Below are 17,762 nucleotides of genomic sequence, written 5' to 3'. Positions count from 1 at the left end.
CAGGACAACACAATTCAGGGCATTGTCTGTCCTGCCCACTCTGTGTACTAATTACCTACTAAACATTTCTTGAACATCTAAGCACCACAACAGGGGATTAGACCTGACAGCAAGTAAAACAGGGCGGAAACCTGAACCTTAGACTATACCTCGAATTAGGGAATGAGGCAGAAATGTCACTGGTGGGAGTGCTCTGAAGGAAATCTGAACCAGGGGATCCCTGGGTGGCTCAGTGGTATAGCGCCTGCCTTTGGCCCAGGGCGCGATCCTGGAGTCCCAGGATGGAGTCCCGCATCGGGCTCCTGGCATGGAGCCTGCTTCTCCCTCCTCCTGTGTCTCTGCCTCTCTCTATCATAAATAATAAATAAATAAATATTTAAAAAAAAAAGAAATCTGAACCAAATGCTTAAGGTCAGTTTCAAGAATAGAATTAAAAAAATAAAAAGTACAGGGGTGGCTAGGTGGCTCAGTCAGTTAAGCATCCGACTCTTGATTTCAGCTCAGGTCATGATCTCAGGGCTGTGAAATTGAGCCCCATCTCTGGCTCCACGCTGGGCATGGAACCTGCTTGAGATTCTCTCCCTTGGGGATCCCTGGGTGGCGCCGCGGTTTGGTGCCTGCCCTTGGCCCAGGGCGCGATCCTGGAGACCCAAAATCAAATCCCACGTCGGGCTCCCGGTGCATGGAGCCTGCTTCTCCCTCTGCCTCTCTCTCTCTCTGTGTGTGACTATCGTGAATAAATAGGAATTTAAAAAAAAAAAAAAAAAAAAAAAGATTCTCTCCCTTTCCCTCCCCTCCCCCTTCCAAAAAATAAATTAAAATTAAAAAAATTAGAAGTACACTCTTCTCTTTCAGCTCACACATCTCTTAATTCTTTTCACTCTGTTTGGTAACTGCCAGTCTTACCTTCTAGGTAAATACTTGAAGGCAATTATTTTGTCTTGTCCAATTTTATATCTACAGGATCTATCAGTTTCTGATACATATTATACACAGAGGTTTGTTAAATATATTATCAAATGCGACAGAGGACAGAGTGTGAAGAAAGATAAAAAGCCAGTGGAGACACTGAAGTAGAGGCATTTTAGTATCAGTATTCATCCCCTGATCTCATAAAAGTCCCTTTCAGGGCCTGGACAAAAACTAACTTGGATGAATTTGCTTTCATAGGTCATGTTGAATGTGTGATTTTTTTGTGGACAGGTTTTCGGGTAGCATGACTGTTATTTTAAGAAAATGTCCCCAAAGGGACAAAAAAAAAAATGAATTGGTTCACTTAACAGATACATTGAGACAGACCCTCAAAAACAGGAGCAAAAGCCATGCATAGGTTCAGAGTAACTCAATGAACTGTCCTCCAATTCACAAATGTAGCATTCAGAATTTGCCTTGGAACAAGAAATACACTCTTACAACAAAAATAACATTAGAGACAGTCACAGCCCCAAGTAAGTCCAAAAACACCTATTTACCCTGGAATATACTTAGAACATGTTAAAGTGCAATTTAAAAAACAAAAAAACTAACCACTATAAAAAGTTTTTTTGTTTTGTTTTGTTTTTGCACCACCGGGGCTGCCCTGTTTTTTAATGAGAAATACATCTTGTCCCAACTTGGGAAGTCAGGAACGTATCTTCCTTCTTCAACCCTGTAAATGGGAAAAGGAGCTACCCTTACCGCCTGCCACACAACTGGAACCTTCAAATACCTTCACAGTCGCAGCAAAATTAACAAATTTACTGTTTTCTTGTGCTTAACTCCCCCCACCTCCCATCTTTCTAATCTCAGAAGGGGTAGGGGGTAAGAACAGATAGCAGACAAAAAAAAAAATGAAAAAAGGATGAGGTCCTCAGGGCAGTGGCTATTCCTGGGGAAATGAGGCACAGATACCACAGCACTAAATTTTATTAGGGATTTCATTAAGGTTAAATCTCTAGAAATGAAGGAGTCAGTTAAGGGGCACAAAGCTGATGAAGCCACTTCAGATCTCATAATGAACCACTGGCTCAGGCTCTTTGGTGGGATCGCCGCCTCGTTCCAGGTACAGATTATTATAAGGATACTGCTTTGGCCCCTAAGGAAAAAACACAGGTCAGCAAGACAGCATACATCCCAGCCAATACCTGGCTATACCCCACTCTGAGTTAACAATCACACATTGTAAATGGGTACAAGGTAGCCTCTGGTCAGACCCAGCTGGGCTAGAACAGCAGGAACAGCACTCTTCTTCCCTCATCAGCCCAAGGCAGAGAGAAAGCCTAGATTGTGAGAGAAGTGGTGCCTACACTTCTGTGTGTATGAGTGAGAGAGAGAGAAGGAGGGAGGGAGAGTGCTTTCTAAATGAGACGATGCATCCATCCATCCCACTCTCTCCTGGGGTTGAGACAGACTCAATCTCCTTTAAGTCACTCAGCCTCTAATGGTTCCACCACTAAAGTGGCCTAGCAAATGAGGCGTGCAGGAGCAGCAGTGGGGGAAAGCACAGAGGAGACACGGCTGGGACGTGCTTTAGGGGCTGCTGGCTTTACCAACAAACAGCTGTCAGAGAACACAGCTCAAGGGGAGGAGAAAAGGGTGATGTGCTTACAGAACTGAAAAATGGAAGAGCCACACTGTGTTTCTTGCTCTCCTGAAGTGAAGTTAGTGCTCACACCAGCCCTACGTGCACTCTCCAGCCTGGAGCCCCTGGGGCTTGGTAGGAAGGCTCGTGTCAGTGCACACAGACATACCAGCTACCATCAGGACATTGATTATCTCTGCAGAGGTAGCACTGAGCAGCCAACTGCAAACATGACAGTCTGCCTGCTTTTAGTTCCTTCCCGTACAATCTACCCTGTAGATTAATCATCCTAAAATCCTAGCCTTCGTTATGTCACTTGGCTGTTCAAAACCTCAACATAGCTCCCTGCTGCCTAGAGGCAGACCAAGTCATCACTGGATCCCCAACTTCTAGCACAATCTGTACTTGGTACATAGAAGAGTTTTCATAAATATTTGTTGAATTAATAGCTTACTATACCACTAAGTCCAAATCCCTAGTTACATAATCAAAGCTTCCCAACCTAAATTATCAACTCACCTCACAATGTTTTTTAACAGGCAATTTCCACACCTAATTTCCCAGAACATGAAAATTACCTGTTAAATACTGATTCTAGAACCCTACCATGAGCTACTGAACCAGGAAATCTGAATTTTTAGCAGCTCTCTTTAGGTAACCAGTACGGCTGGTTATCTAGGAATATTTTATGTGCCTATTCCACTCCAGCTAACTTACTCTCCTTTTCCTTCCTTCTATGTTCTCTTGTCCCAAATGTTCTCCCCAACTTCTCCACACCATCAGAAGTCTATACATATTTTTAGTATCTAGCATGATCCTTCTTTTTTAACAGCACCTCATACCCCTTAACACAAATGTTCACTACATACATATGGACATTAAAACTGCCACATTCCTATATTTCAATGTTGCTCATTGTGTCATTTATCTACATTTTATTCTTATCCAAATCAAACTTCCTTATAGTCAAAGAGTATACTTTCCATGTCCTTTACACTCTCCAAAATAAAACTGTCTGTGCTTATAGTAAACAATTGCTTCCGGTACCCTACAGGAAGTGCCCTTCACATCTCCAGCAAAGAATACAGTTTGAGGTCTAGATTCCTTGACTAAACCTTGAAAGATCACTTGCTAAAATATAATTGGTAAGTGTAGTCCCCAAATGGCAACTCTAGAAGATTAGTTGACTTAACACATTCTCATTTCTTACCTAGTCCTAAATTGTTTCTTCTCACTCAGAATGACCCAAGAAATAGGCATGGAGCAGTGCTCTGATACTTGTGCCAGGTCAATGGGTAAGGCTTTCCACAGGCCTTAATAGGAAGCCAAGCCTGGCAATGGCTGGATCCCTACTGCACAGAGATTTCATTCTCTCAGGAAACAGAGCTAAGTAAATGTGCCTACTGGAGCATTTCTCAGATACTCACCACAGGCTGGTAGGTGCGGTAATTCTCCCCAACCCAAAACATGAACAGCATGAAGGCCACGAAGCCGAAGAGGTGCTTACACATGAGATTCCAGGAAACGGGTGTGGGTGATGTGTCCACACGGTTCCTGATATACATGTCAAGGTCCCAGTGCATCTATGGCAGAAAAGCAGTTACATGTCACATACTGCTCTTCCTACAAAAGGCAGGCAGTGTGCAAAAGAGCCTAACACAAGTTTCAAGAAAGGTATTTTACTGCCCTGGGGCAATATTCTGAGAGTCAAGTGGGAGCTACTCTAGCACATAGGACTAGGTGCTAGCTTAGAGCTAGGTTCTGCTGACCAAAGACAGCTCAATCAAAGTACAGAGCTCTGATTATTTCCAGAAGTCCCACCCTATGTATCATACATGGACCCTCAGATCTCAGACCACTGGATCTTGTTTCTTTGGGGAGAAAACCTTAATGTTGCTTAGGCAGCAAAGTGCCATTTAAGCTAAATAAAGAATCCTCACGGGATATTAGAGAGAAGGAAGAAAGGTCAAATGGGATATGGATCTCTCACCGGTTCACCCCAGTTCAACCTCAGGTCTGAGTGGTCCCAGTTATACCATGGATCCCTCTCCTGCTGTGAGCGGTCAGGGAGCTTCGGATAGTCGCCATACCTGAGAGACAGAAAAACTTCTGGAAGGGGCTCTGAGCAGCCTCACTCAGACAATTCAAAGTCCCCTCATGTTAGAGATGAGAAACCAAGTAATAGAGATAACTGACTCACCTAAAGACAGAGAAACCCACTTTCAAATCAATTTATAGTCACTAAGCACAGAGCTAATCACAGAAGTCCAAAGTGTAAATAAAAGACTGTGTCAAACTCTGAAGAATTATAACATACATGTTTTTCTTACCTTCTTTCAACAATAAAAAAAAGTCAAAAGAAAAAAAAACAATAAAAAAAGTCATGCAATGTTATAATGTTAGAGCTGGAAGGGAATTTAGCAATCAATCACTCTGATTCCCTCATTAGATAGAAAATGAAACTGAAGTTTAGTCTGAACCCAGGGTCACCCAGCTAATTGGAATACAAACAACAAGGGTCCAGATTAGAAAAGCATTCTCTTCATAGTAACTGCTTCCCAACCACCAAGTTAGCATACATCTCCATGTCTCAGACACCTTATGGGACTTCCTGCTAAGCTGGGTCTTCCCCAACAAATCCAATTTCAACTTTTACACACTGCTCCTAAGGTTACTCTTGTCCACAACAAAAATCAGAGACATAGAAAATGATGACAACTAGTCGTGTGTCACAGAAAATGATTGGAAAACAACAAGAGGAATAGGAGCTGCTAAAACCACTATTGGAAGAGTGATGTATGAAAGAAAATAAACCTGACAGTAATCACTTCAGATAACTAACCAAAGGGATGTTACGTAAAGGACGGATGGATAACATCAATTGGAATAGAGAAGTTGGCTGTTTAACCTGATTGACAGTTACAACTTCCATAGCCATAAGAACAAAGATTTTTTTTTTTTAAGAAAGATATACAGATGAATATAGAGTACTACATCTACAAATAAGGCTCTCAAGACAGGAGTCCGGTTCCAGTCTGATCACGTGCCTGAATGACAGCACCTGAGCCCAGCAGATGCTCAATCTAAATGAAACCTTGTGCTCTGGCTGAAGCCAAGGAAAGTTCCTGCTATTCAGGGGTCCTCAAGGGAGCTATTAAAATCTCGGCTTCCTCATTTGAGGAAACAGCCCGAGCCAAGGAGAAAATTGAAGTCCTCTAGGCTGCAGCTGCTCACCCATCACTTCCCACCTCCCTCCCCCGAGAAAGTCACCCATACCATTGACTCTGAGGGGTCACGAGAAGGTTCAGGGAAAATGGTCTGAGTCAAGCCACCCAACCCAGCTGGCCATCTCCCGTCACTACCCGGCTTCGAGCAGACTCTGCATCTCACCCCATGCCATCATCCGGGTACGGTTCGTAGTCCTCTACCCGCATATTATATTTCTTGGCGGCGGCGGCCCGTTCTTCCGGGGTCTTGGGATAGGGCCCCGGGAGCATGTCCTTGGTAATATGCGAAGCTGGAGATCAGAAGAGGGCGAGTCAGAAAAGACCCCGTCCCTCCTGCCGCCCCGAAGGCTTCAAGCTGCGGTGGCTGCGGCGACCCGGGCTTCAGGGAACCAGTGAGAATCCTGACACCTTTTTCTGGGTATACTGACTCCTCCTCCGCCCCTCGCCGGACACGGCCCCTGCGGTATCCGCGATGTCCTCCTCCCCCAACCTTCCACACTCCAAACCTCAGGCATCCCCACACTCGGGCCTCGCCCGTTCTCGCGGACCTGTCCGTGCACCCAACGGCACCACGGTCCGGGTAGCCCTTTGCAGCCTTCGGACTCCCAGGACCCAAGCCCTGGCCGCCGCCATCTTCACCTTCCTCCCCGGGTCACCCTGCACATGCGCAGAGGCCTCGTCACGGCGGCCGAGCCGGGCCAAACGCGACGAGGGAAGCCAGTAGCGAAGGAAAGTCGTTAGGCTCCCACAAGGGCGGGGCTTAAGCCGTGTTGGGAAGCTGCAGGGAAGGTGAGAAAAGAAGATGGATAGAGGCGGAGAGGGAAAGCGGGGAGGACAGAAAATCAATCAGGTCACTACTTTGACATCTCATATTGTGTCCCTTTCTCCATCAGCTGACTTAGACACTTCCAGGGATAATGGGGACACCGAACCCAAGCATATCAGATGCAGTACAAGTCAACTGAGCCTGTCTTAATCCCTTCTCTTGACTGCTTGCCTTTTTCCTCTCCTTCACTGGCACTTCCTCCTTTAGTCCCCAAACGTGATCATTCTTCAAATTCAGCCCGTGGTCTTCCTTGCTCTTGTTCTGTTCTGCAAGTTGGTTGATCTCGTAGAGGAATGATGCAACACACAAATCGGCCTGGAATTCGCTCCTCAATTTTACTCCGTGTTTATATTTGAATGTCCCACTCACCTCAACCCAACAAATGTAAAACCAATCCTAGCATCTAAAGCAGCTCTTCTCAGACTAGCTAAAGCCTCAGATTGGCTAGGACTTACATTTATAGCTATCAAGCCAGACCACAGTTAACAAAGTAGCTTAATAGAAAAATGGGGGATATTATCGTGTTTGCATACGATTATGTTTTCACTTTTACACAAACAGGATTTGCATAATTTACACAATATAAATGTACATACATCTCCAACAACTTTTAGGGTGATTACTGTGTTGCTGCAGAATCCATTATTACAGACATTCTCAAATATATACTAAAACAATAACAATTATATATACCACTTGCCATATAAACAATAACAATTATATATACCACTTGCCATATAAATATACCAATTGCCATACTTCACAGCAACTTGCCCTCTTGTAATTAAGCATCACTAGTTGATGTTGAAAATAATTGTACAATATCTGCATTCAATCAATAGCAAGCCCTGACCTAATTTGGGTCAAGAAATAAGAGTGGCTATAATTTATTTACTATTTTTTTTAAAGATTTTATTTATTTATTCATGAGAGACACAGAGAGAGGAGAGGCAGAGACACAGGCAGAGGGAGAAGCAGACTCCTCATAGGGAGCCCGATGTGGGACTCGATCCCGGGGCCTCCAGGATCATGCCCTGAGCCAAAGGCAAACGCTCAACTACTGAGCCACCCAGGCATCCCTAATTTATTTACTATTATCAAGATATAATTCACATACCATAAAATTCATCTCTTTAAAGTATACAATAAAATTGATTTTTAATATATTTACAAAGTTATGCAATTATCACCACTAATTCTAAACTGTTTTCATTACCCCCCCCCAAAGAACTCCTGTCCCTGTTAGTGTATCTCCCCTACCCCTGGCCCCTGGCAACCACTAATCTACTGTCTGGATGGATTTGCCTATTCTGGACATTTCATATAAATAGAATCAAGCAACATATAACCTTTTGTGTCTGACTTACTTCACTTAGCATAATATTTTCAAGGTTGGTCCAGGAGGGATCCCTGGGTGGCGCAGTGGTTTGGCGCCTGCCTTTGGCCCGGGGCGCGATCCTGGAGACCCCGGATCGAGTCCCACATTGGGCTCCCTGCATGAAGCCTGCTCCTCCCTCTGCCTGTGTCTCTGCCTCTGTGTGACTATCATGAATAAATAAATAAAATCTTTAAAAAAAAAAAAAAAAGGTTGGTCCAGGGTTGTAATATATATCAATTCTTCATTCCTTTTTATGGCCAAATAATATTGTCATATTGATTGCAACTTTTTGTTTAAACACTCATTGTTGATAGATATTTGGGTTATTTCCACGTTGAGGCTATTATAAATAATGCTGCTGTGAATATTCTTGTACAGCTTTTTGTGTGGATGTATGTTTTCAATTCTCTGCAGTATGTACTTAGCAGTAGAATTGCTAAGAAAGAAAGATCATAGGATAACTCTATGTTTAACTTTCTGCAGAACTACAAAACTTTCAAAGAAACTGCACCATTTTACATTCCCACTAGCAGCATAAGAGGGTTCCAATTTTTCTACCTTCTTGCCAACACTTGCTACTGTCTTTTTAAAATTATTATTATAGTCATCCCAATGGCTGTGAAAGGTATCTCATTGTGATTTTGATTTGCACTACCCTGATGACTAAAGATGTTGAGCATCTTTTCATGTGCTTATTGGTTACAGTATATCTTCTTTGGAAAAATGTCTACTCAAGTCTTTCATCCATTTCTTAATTGGGTTTACTTTTTATTGCTGAGTTGTAAGAGTTATTTATGTATTCTAGATACAAGTCACTTATCAGCTATATACTTTGTAAATATTTTCTCCTGTTCTATGGATTGTCTCTTTTACTTTCTTGATGGTGTCCTTTGGGACCCCATTTTTATCCTTTCAGGTGTTGGAATTTGTCAAAAGCTTTCTGTCATCTATTGAGATGATGTGATTATTTTTTTCTTCTACTAATATGGTTAATTTTCAGATGTTGAACTAACTTTGCATTTCTGGAATAAATTCTACCTGGTCATGGTATTTAATCCTTCTTTTTTAAAAAAAATAATTTTTTATTGGTGTTCAATTTACCAACATACAGAATAACACCCAGTGCTCATCCCGTCAAGTGCCCCCCTCAGGGCCCATCACCCATTAATCCCCATCCCCCGCCCTCCTCCCCTTCCACCACCCCTAGTTCGTTTCCCAGAGTTAGGAGTCTTTATGTTCTTTCTCCCTTTCTGATATTTCCCACACATTTCTTCTCCCTTAATACGGTGCTGGATTTGGTTTCCTAGTATTTTGTTGGAGATTTTTGCAACTATATTCATAAGGGCTATTGGTCTGTAGTCCCTTTTTTGTGTGATACCTTTGTCTCATTTTGGTATCAGGATAGCTTTTCCCATAGTTGGGGAGTGTTCTCTCTTCTATTTTTTCCAAAAGTTTGTAAAGGATTGGTGTTAGTGCCTTTTAAAATGTCTGGTAATGGGGCACCTGGGTGGCTCAGTGATGAGGCATCTGCCTTTGGCTCAGGTCAGGATCTCGGGGTCCAGGATCAAGTCTGACATCAGGCTCCCTGGAGGGAGCCTGCTTCTCCCTCTGCCTGTGTCTCTGCCTCTCTCTGTGTGTCTCTCATGAATAAATAAATAAACTTTTTTTAAAAATAAAATAAAATGTTTGGTAAGATTTATCAGTGAATACATTTGGTCCTGGGCTTTTCTTTGTGGAATATTTTTTTATTCCTAATTTAATCTCTTCACTTGTAAGTCTATTCAGATTTCCTATTTCTTCTTAAATCAGTTATGATGGTATGTGCCTTTCTAGGAATTTGCCCATTTCATCCAGGTTATCTAATTTTTTGGCATACCATTGTACATTGTATTCCCTTGTACTCCTTTTTATTTTTGTAAAGCCAGTAGTAATGACTCTTTCTTTCTTGATTTTAGTAATTTAAATCTTCTTGCTCTAATTATTCTTAATTCCCAAGGGTATATATTAATATGCTCTTGTAAAAATCCAAACATGCAGATAAAACTGAAGCCTTGGTTGGCACCCACAACCCTAAACCCTCCACAGAAGTAATCCCATTATCAGTTTGGTGTAGCATAGTCACTGTACCATAATTATGTAGTTAAGTTAGTGTATTAGTTTTTTATTGCTGCATAACAAATTACCATAAATTTAGCATCTCCAAACAACACAAATTAATTGTCTCACATTTTCCATGAGTCAGGAGTCCAGTCAGAGTTTAGGTGGGTCTCATCTCAGGGTCTCACCAAGCTAAAAGTAAGGTATTTCTGGGGGCTGTTGTCCTCATCTGAAGCTCTGTGTCTTTTTCCAAGCTCAGTGGTTGTTGGCAAAATTCAGTACCTGCAGTTGTAGGACTGAGGCCCCTGCTTTCTTGCTGGATGCCAACCAGGAGCCTTTTTTATCTTCTAGAGCCTACCTACCATTCTCTGCCACATAGCAACTTCTCCTTCAAAGTCAATAGGAGAACTTCTTTGGCTTCAAGTCTTTCTGACTTCTGTCACTGACCTCTAGACCCAGATTTAAAGAGCTAGAGTTATTAGATCAGGCCTACCCAGGATCAATCTCCCTTTTGATAAACTCAAAATGAACAGATTAGGAACCTTAATTACATTTTTGCCATATAGCATAACCTCATCGCAGGAGGATAACCTATCATATTCATAAGACCTGTTCTTATTCAAGGGGGGAGACCTATACAGCATGTATACCAAGGGATGGAAATCTTTGGATCCATCTTAGAATTTGGCCTCCCACAGTCATTCATAAAAATCGCCTAAATACTCCATTGAAGTAATTGATAAGGCCTTTTATAGCCAATATAAATTGTTTGAAAATGTCAGAACGCTCATGGTTGGCCATCAATAATAAGCTTGGTCCCATGGCCTAAACATCTTTAAATGGTAAAGAGAAAAAAAGAGAGACAAATAAAATGATGCTAAAAACAGATAACCATCTTTGATTTTAAAAGAATTCAACTTGCCATCTATCTTTTGTCTAGGCCTTTAGAGCAACCTTTGCCCAAATCTATCAATCTGACTAATTGCTTTTCCTTCTGACTTCCTTAAGTAGGTCAAGTGTTTGCTTCGCTCCCCATCCATGACGGTAAAGTTCAATGCCCCACTAAACTGGCTTTCTTCTTGTCTTCTTGTATAGGCCTGGGCACACTGACGCAGCAGTAATATTTGGGGGATTCGTTAACCAGGTGATCAGTGAGTGAGTGGGTCTAACTTCTGTGCCCCAAGTCTTCACCGGCGGAGCTCAGAGTGTAAAGCTGTCGGTCACCTCCAGGGGGAGCTCCCCCACGCCGGGTTCCGCGTTCTTTGTGTCTCTGGACTGCTCTCGCGCGCAGTCCATCTCTATGGTTTCCGTTGTGTTTTACCCGGAACAGGCGGGGCTTCCGGTTCCGGTGGGGCTGTCTGTAGCGACGGACATGGCGGCGACAGCAACGGAGGCTGCGGCCTCCGGCTCTGAAGAACCCCGGGAAGAGGCTGAAGCCCCCAGCCTCGCCTGGGATGAGTCCCAACTGCGTAGTTATAGCTTCCCGACCCGGCCCATCCCGCGTCTGAGTCAGAGCGACCCCCGGGCGGAGGAGCTTATCGAGAATGAGGTAGGGGGCGGGGCCCCGTCCGAAGGGGGAGGGGGAAGGGACCTGGTTGAGAGAAGTCAAAAGCGAATGGTCACACAAGTCGGGCATTGGCCGGGCTGTGGACTACGGCTCAAGGGAAGATAGAGAAGGAGGCGAGGAGAAATGGGACTTACGGAGTTCGTGCTTTTTCACGGGAGAAAGTGTTCCGAATTGGGGAAGTTGTTGGAGTCATGGGACAAGAATCCGCCAGCTCCTTGGGATGATTTCATTTGTTTGTTTTCACTTAGGAGCCTGTGGTGCTGACAGACACAAATCTTGTGTATCCTGCTCTGAAATGGGACCTTGAATACCTGCAGGAGAACATTGGCAACGGAGACTTCTCTGTGTACAGTGCCAGCACCCACAAGTTCTTGTACTATGATGAGAAGAAGATGGCTAACTTCCAGAACTTTAAACCCAGGTCCAACAGGGAGGAAATGAAATTTCATGAGTTTGTTGAGAAACTGCAGGATATACAGCAGCAAGGAGGGGAAGAGAGGTAGGTTCCCAGATCGTGGTTTTCCATTGAATCAAGGGTATCCATTTTCCTTTCTTGTAATTATTTGAGCATATGGAGGAGTTGGATGAGTTCTGTAACTTCAGAGATGAGACAATTATTAGACTTGAACTGTGACTCTGTAGTTTTTTGTCATCTTCGTTAAGTGACAGTCACAGTCACATAGAAGGGTTAGGTAGGCGAACAAAATGAGTGAAATTGTTTCGGTGAAAACTACAATGAATCTGAAAGCATATGCCCTGTCAAAATGAGAAGTCATTACTTGACTCTTGTTTCCACTTGGGAGTGAAAGGTTGCCAGATACACTCGTATTTTTTGAGAAACCAGGAATTAGGATGTTTACTTTAATTTTTTTTTTTTTTTTACTTTTAAATGTGGGCAGCTAATTCAGATTTTTAAAAATACTGTGAGGTGCCATACAAAAACGAAAAAATAACTATCATTGGATTTAGCCCTGAGATTGTCAGTTTGCACCCATATCATGGCACATTCAGAACTGACTGTTCTCTGTGCTTTCATCCTTATATGTGAGGATAGCCTCTTTGATAGGTCCCAGACAGCCTTCAGTTCCACACTATAACATTGCTTCTGGGGAATTGTTTTCACTGAGTATCTCCATCTCACACGTGGTGCCCAACCCTGGGCTTGTGTTTAGTCTCCTGCCTCAGTTTTTTTCCTGACTCTCTGCAAATCCATTCGCTCAGCAGCATGTGGCTGAGCGAATGGATTTGAAATACCGTGTGTGTGTGTGTGTCTTCCTGACATTTAGCAGCTATCATAGTGCTAGAACTTTGACCAAAAAAGAATTTCCAGGGTCTCAACTGATTGATCAATTCCTTATGTTTTAAAAATACATAAGTTTTCTGCTTAAGTTTCCTCAAATTTTACATAGCATGGTGCTGGTGGAATGTAACGCATCGAATGAACATTTGCAATGGAAGGAGCATGAGAAAAGACACATGATTCCTCATTCCTCAGTCACTTTAAGTTTCCTGCCTCCCAAAGGAAGAGTAGTTTGCCTCACTAAGTATATGCTATGAGTGTAGTCTGTACTTGATGAGTGATTCAAGAAAAATTTTTTTCTTATGCACAAGTTTTGCCCTACCAGCTGACTTTACCACCAGTCAGTTCCACTGTGGAATTGGGCAGGTTGTTATGATTCAAGGAATTCTGTGATTCCTCTTTGAGCACTTTTGACCATTTACTGTAGAGATGTAATAGGAGTTGTTTGGATTCATGTTTGGTGAGTGGTCTGCCTCTTTCAAAGATACTTGGCAAAAGTTTTGTATGAATATTTTATTTCTGGGGAGAGTACAAAGGTTGAGTTCGAGTCTTGAAGGTTCCTTGTTTCCCAAAAGGTAGCTACTGTTTAGAACTTATCAAGATTTCTAGTAATATTGCCTTAAATATCCTGATTCTAGGCACTCAGATACCTTTGAGCCCTTTGAAGTAACATTCTCAGGACGAGAACAGGGCTCCTTACAGGGCTCCTTTTGTGTCTTGTCTTCATGTTTGCCCTTTTATTAATGTTCCTTGTGGGACTTGAGCAAATGTGTCTGGGTTTTCATATCTGTTAAGTAATTTCTGGTCTTCCTCGGTGTATTAGGAACCCTGGGTCTGCTGAAAGCCTGATGAAGCCTTCAGCTGTAGGAGGCTGCTACAGAGAGGTGGCTGAATTAGTTAAGATAAACTAGGCTTCAAGCCAGAGGCAGTGACTTGAAACAACAAAGGTTTATTTAGGTTTATAACAACAGTTATGCTGCATGTCCATCGTAGGTCATGTATAAGCTCTGCTGTTAAGCCATCTTTTTCATTTTGGGACCCAGATTGCCCCAGCAGTTACAGTCTGAAACCTTGCAGCTGATTAGCAGAAGGAAAGAAATGTGGTGGTAGTCAAATTACAGTTTGGAAGCAACACAAATAATTTTTGTGGACGTCTCATTGGTCAAAGCGAGTTAAATAAGCAAGCGTGGCTGCAAGGGGATACACGAGAATTAACTCCACAGGGAGGGAACTAGCTCTTCGTGAACAGTAATATGATCTGTCATAATAGACAGAGCCCCATTGAGAGCCAAAGAGGATGTCTGAAGCCCTGAGAGTCTCTGGAGAAAGGCTGATTGATCATTCTAGACTCTGAATAGGTGTTGAGGAATCTGTGAAATTGTATGAAAGTCTTATGTGTATGTAAACTTTTATGGAAATGTTCCTTGGGGATCCCTGGGTGGTGCAGCAGTTTAGCGCCTGCCTTTGGCCCAGGGCGCGATCCTGGAGACCCGGGATTGAATCCCACGTCGGGCTCCCGGTGCACAGATCCTGCTTCTCCCTCTGCCTATGTCTCTGCCTCTCTCTTTCTGTGAGACTATCATAAATAAATAAAAATTTAAAAAAAAATTAAAAAAAAGAAATGTTCCTTGGATTCTTAGATTTATGCTGTGATCCAGAAAAGTTTAAGAATCATTTCTTCAGGGGTGCCTGTCTGGCTCAGTTGGTAGAGCATGCAACTCTTTATCTTAGAGTTGTGAGTTCAAACCTCACTAAGGGTGTAGAGCTTACTTAAAAAAAATAAAAGGAATCACTTCTTTTTAAAGTAGCAAGTTAGGTGTTGAATAGAATTCAAAGAAGGATAAGCAAGGATTGACAAGGATTCAGTTCTGTGAGAATCTGTCTTGGTTAAGATTTGCATGGCTGCAGCTGTTCTCTGTGGAAGGTACTGATGTGGATATGGATTTCCAGGTGTGTGGAGGCCATGCCAAAGGACCGTATGTGCACTAATGGCATTTTATTCTCGGGGAACATAGGTTGTATCTGCAGCAAACACTCAATGACACTGTGGGCCGGAAGATTGTCATGGACTTCTTGGGTTTTAACTGGAACTGGATTAATAAGCAACAGGGAAAGCGTGGCTGGGGACAGCTGACATCCAACCTGCTGCTCATCGGCATGGAAGGTAAGAAGTCTTTCAGAAAGCAGCATAGTTTGGAGTTACACAAACCTGATTTCCAGGCCTGTCTTCACCACTCATTTGCTTTATGACTTTGAACAAGTCATTTGACTTTCTTAAACCTCAGCTTCTTCTTCTGTGAAAGGAATATGATAGTATCTTATAAATAGCTATGAAGGTTAAGTGAGATAACACATAAAGCGATTTATGCACTCTAAAAAGGAAAATTAGTTCTCTCTTCCCTTCCTCAGTTGCTGCATGAGCATGTATACTTAGGTATTAGGAATCTTCCTGCAATATTATTCTTTATTGAATTTTCTGTATTCAGAACATTTTTATTTCAGTAGAAGAGGAAAGATTATTTTTTCAATATAAATTGGACCTTATCTCTTGAAGGTTAACGTATTTATGGAGTTAAGTCCAAAAGGTATAAATAGGCGTGTAATGATAAATCTCTCTTCCACTCCTCTATTTTCCAGCCTTCCGATATCCCTCCCTGGAGGCACCATACGTTATTAGTTGTTCGTGTATCCTGTTGGAGGATTTTATGCATACACGAGCAAATATGCGAATATATTCTTTTTTTCCCTTCCGTTTGAATGAGCGGAGAAGCCTTTGAACTCCAATCATAGGAAGGAGAGCTGCTTACTAGCTCTTTCTTACTTTTATTTCTGGTACTAGCTCAAGGCCAGACCTGTAAATGGTACTTAGTAAATGGTGAATAAATTGGATTAAACAAAGAAGCAGAGTAATTATTTGTTGTCATTCACTACTGGGTTCTGAAGCCTTGTTTCCTCCTTTATTGTCCTTTCTTCAGATTAGGATCCTTTGCTGTCATTGTTAAGATTTCTACCAATGAAGCTTATGGATTGTACCCCTAACCTGCCTCTTAGAAACCAACTCTTGATTAACCCGCCAGGAGCTAGTTTTCTGACTGACTTAGCTATGTTTTTCTGTTACCTTCCTCCCCTTTGGTAGAGTGCACAGAAGCAGATCCCTCAGGTAGGGTTGAGAGAGCAAATCTCCTTTGAGGGTACACTTGGACTCTTAACAGTAAAGAAGGCCACGCTGTCTTGGCCTACCCAGGAAGACCTGGGGAATGTTTTTTAAACTCCATGCCCTGCAGAGGGCCCCTTGGCTCTCAGGGATTGTGCAAAGGATAGACAACAGATGAGATCCCAGTTAAAAAGAGTAAATGGAGCATACATACACTAGGGTAGAACTAATTCAAGTTAGCACCTTAAATAATTTGCCTTATTCAAATTATAGAACACTTCAGGAATCTGATATGCTTTCCCCATGCCTCCATGAAAATTAACAGCCCCATTGTTGTTCTAAGAAGTGTTGCATTCCACAGGTGTATTAAAGTGGGAGCAAAGGTTGAGAATCTCTGAGCTCCAAAACAGCTACCCAAAGCAAGTATATATCCATACAACTTAAAATGACTGGTTAACTGTCAAAGAAGATTATGCATGTGTTGTTGATACCAGTCATTTCAGTTGTTTGTAACTTGCTTTGCTACCCTTGAATTCTTGCTGTAGTCAAGAAGAGTACAAGTATGCACAGTATATTACTTTGCCAGACTTATGAATATCATGTTGATGTGCTGCTGCTTCCAGTAAGGACAGAAGCATCATTTATGAAAGTTTGCTTTGCTCTAATCGATGGTGAACTCTTAGCCAGCAATGGTTTCTGAACAACCTATTACTCACTGAAAGGGTAATAGCTAATTTTCTAAGAGTTGTAATTGTTATCAGATCTTCCTGATTCTGCTTGAAATTTTGATTGGGAACCCTTAGCTGAGAGGGCAGGCTGGGTTCCCCTCCAGCCTATGCAGTAGAGCCATTGCTCTGAATAAGAAAATGTCTTTCCTCCTACAGGAAATGTAACACCTGCTCACTATGATGAGCAGCAGAACTTCTTTGCTCAGATAAAAGGCCACAAGCGATGCATTTTATTCCCTCCGGATCAGTTTGAGTGCCTGTACCCATATCCTGTTCATCACCCATGTGACAGACAGAGCCAGGTGAGGAGGTCTGAGGAGGGTATAGAACTCCTTTGGGATCTGGGGTTGGCATGTCTTTCTCCTTTCTGGTGGATAAACTCAGGATAATTTCACAGTGTAGCTCATATAATCCAGGCCCTTGTGGTGGTCCCTAGGTGTTTATAATGATAAACAGCCCCATTGAGCTAATTCTGGAGGGCAGACCCCATCACTGCTGCTGGTGCACTCTGGTTATCCTGTTTGAATGTGTATGTTTCCGTTGGATTTAATAATTGTTTTCTGTGTCATGGATGCTGCTACTTTTTGATAAGGAGAACGCTAGAATTGTCATATGTTACTTACTGTCTTTCTTGGATTTGAAAGAAGTATCTGGTTGATCTTATGGCCAACCAGAGAGGTCCTCTCCTTTCTTGAGGAGAAAACTGCCTAGCCACTTCATGCAGGAGTTTTTGCTGGCAGGACTATATGTGTGAAAGTTTCAGAGGATCTGGTTGAAGGATACATCCTCATTCCTCATATCTGCAGGCCATGAGTAGGTTTTCTAACCTGCGAGCTGTGATGATTGGCTTCTGACCTCAGGAACACTGAGGCCCAGGTTTCTTTATCACTTAATCTTCAAGCATGGCCTATCTTACACCGTTTTC

The 17,762-nt window shown here is 42.6% G+C and overlaps 2 protein-coding genes across 4 annotated transcripts in view; one reads left to right on the top strand and one right to left on the bottom strand.

Annotated features, from left to right (window-relative positions):
• Positions 1–1,887: 1,887 nt before the first annotated feature.
• On the bottom strand, positions 1,888–6,497 carry NDUFB8 (NADH:ubiquinone oxidoreductase subunit B8). The gene is made up of 5 exons (XM_072805684.1): positions 6,336–6,497; positions 5,951–6,077; positions 4,551–4,650; positions 3,988–4,143; positions 1,888–2,074 (listed from the first exon to the last, which is right to left on the bottom strand). Exons 1-5 carry the CDS (start codon positions 6,418–6,420, stop codon positions 1,982–1,984), a joined length of 561 nt encoding a protein of 186 aa, XP_072661785.1. The 5' UTR covers positions 6,421–6,497; the 3' UTR covers positions 1,888–1,981.
• Positions 6,460–17,762, top strand: part of HIF1AN (hypoxia inducible factor 1 subunit alpha inhibitor) — an 84,034-nt gene continuing 72,731 nt past the window's right edge. The window contains exons 1-5 of one of the 3 annotated variants that reach the window (XM_072805682.1): positions 6,460–6,576; positions 11,419–11,637; positions 11,904–12,154; positions 14,971–15,119; positions 16,994–17,139. In XM_072805682.1, the coding sequence (XP_072661783.1) occupies positions 11,461–11,637; positions 11,904–12,154; positions 14,971–15,119; positions 16,994–17,139 (723 nt within the window). In that variant the 5' untranslated portion in view covers positions 6,460–6,576; positions 11,419–11,460. Of the gene's footprint in view, positions 6,577–11,418; positions 11,638–11,903; positions 12,155–14,970; positions 15,120–16,993; positions 17,140–17,762 lie in introns of those variants that run through there. The other 2 variants (XM_072805683.1, XR_012020724.1) reach the window with 2 other exon arrangements.

The sequence above is a fragment of the Canis lupus genome, chromosome 29 (genome assembly GCF_048164855.1).
Source record: "Canis lupus baileyi chromosome 29, mCanLup2.hap1, whole genome shotgun sequence".
Classification (NCBI taxonomy): Eukaryota; Metazoa; Chordata; class Mammalia; order Carnivora; family Canidae; genus Canis; species Canis lupus.
The sequence above is the reverse complement of the archived record's forward strand: the minus strand, read 5'-3'. Positions and strand labels throughout refer to the sequence as shown.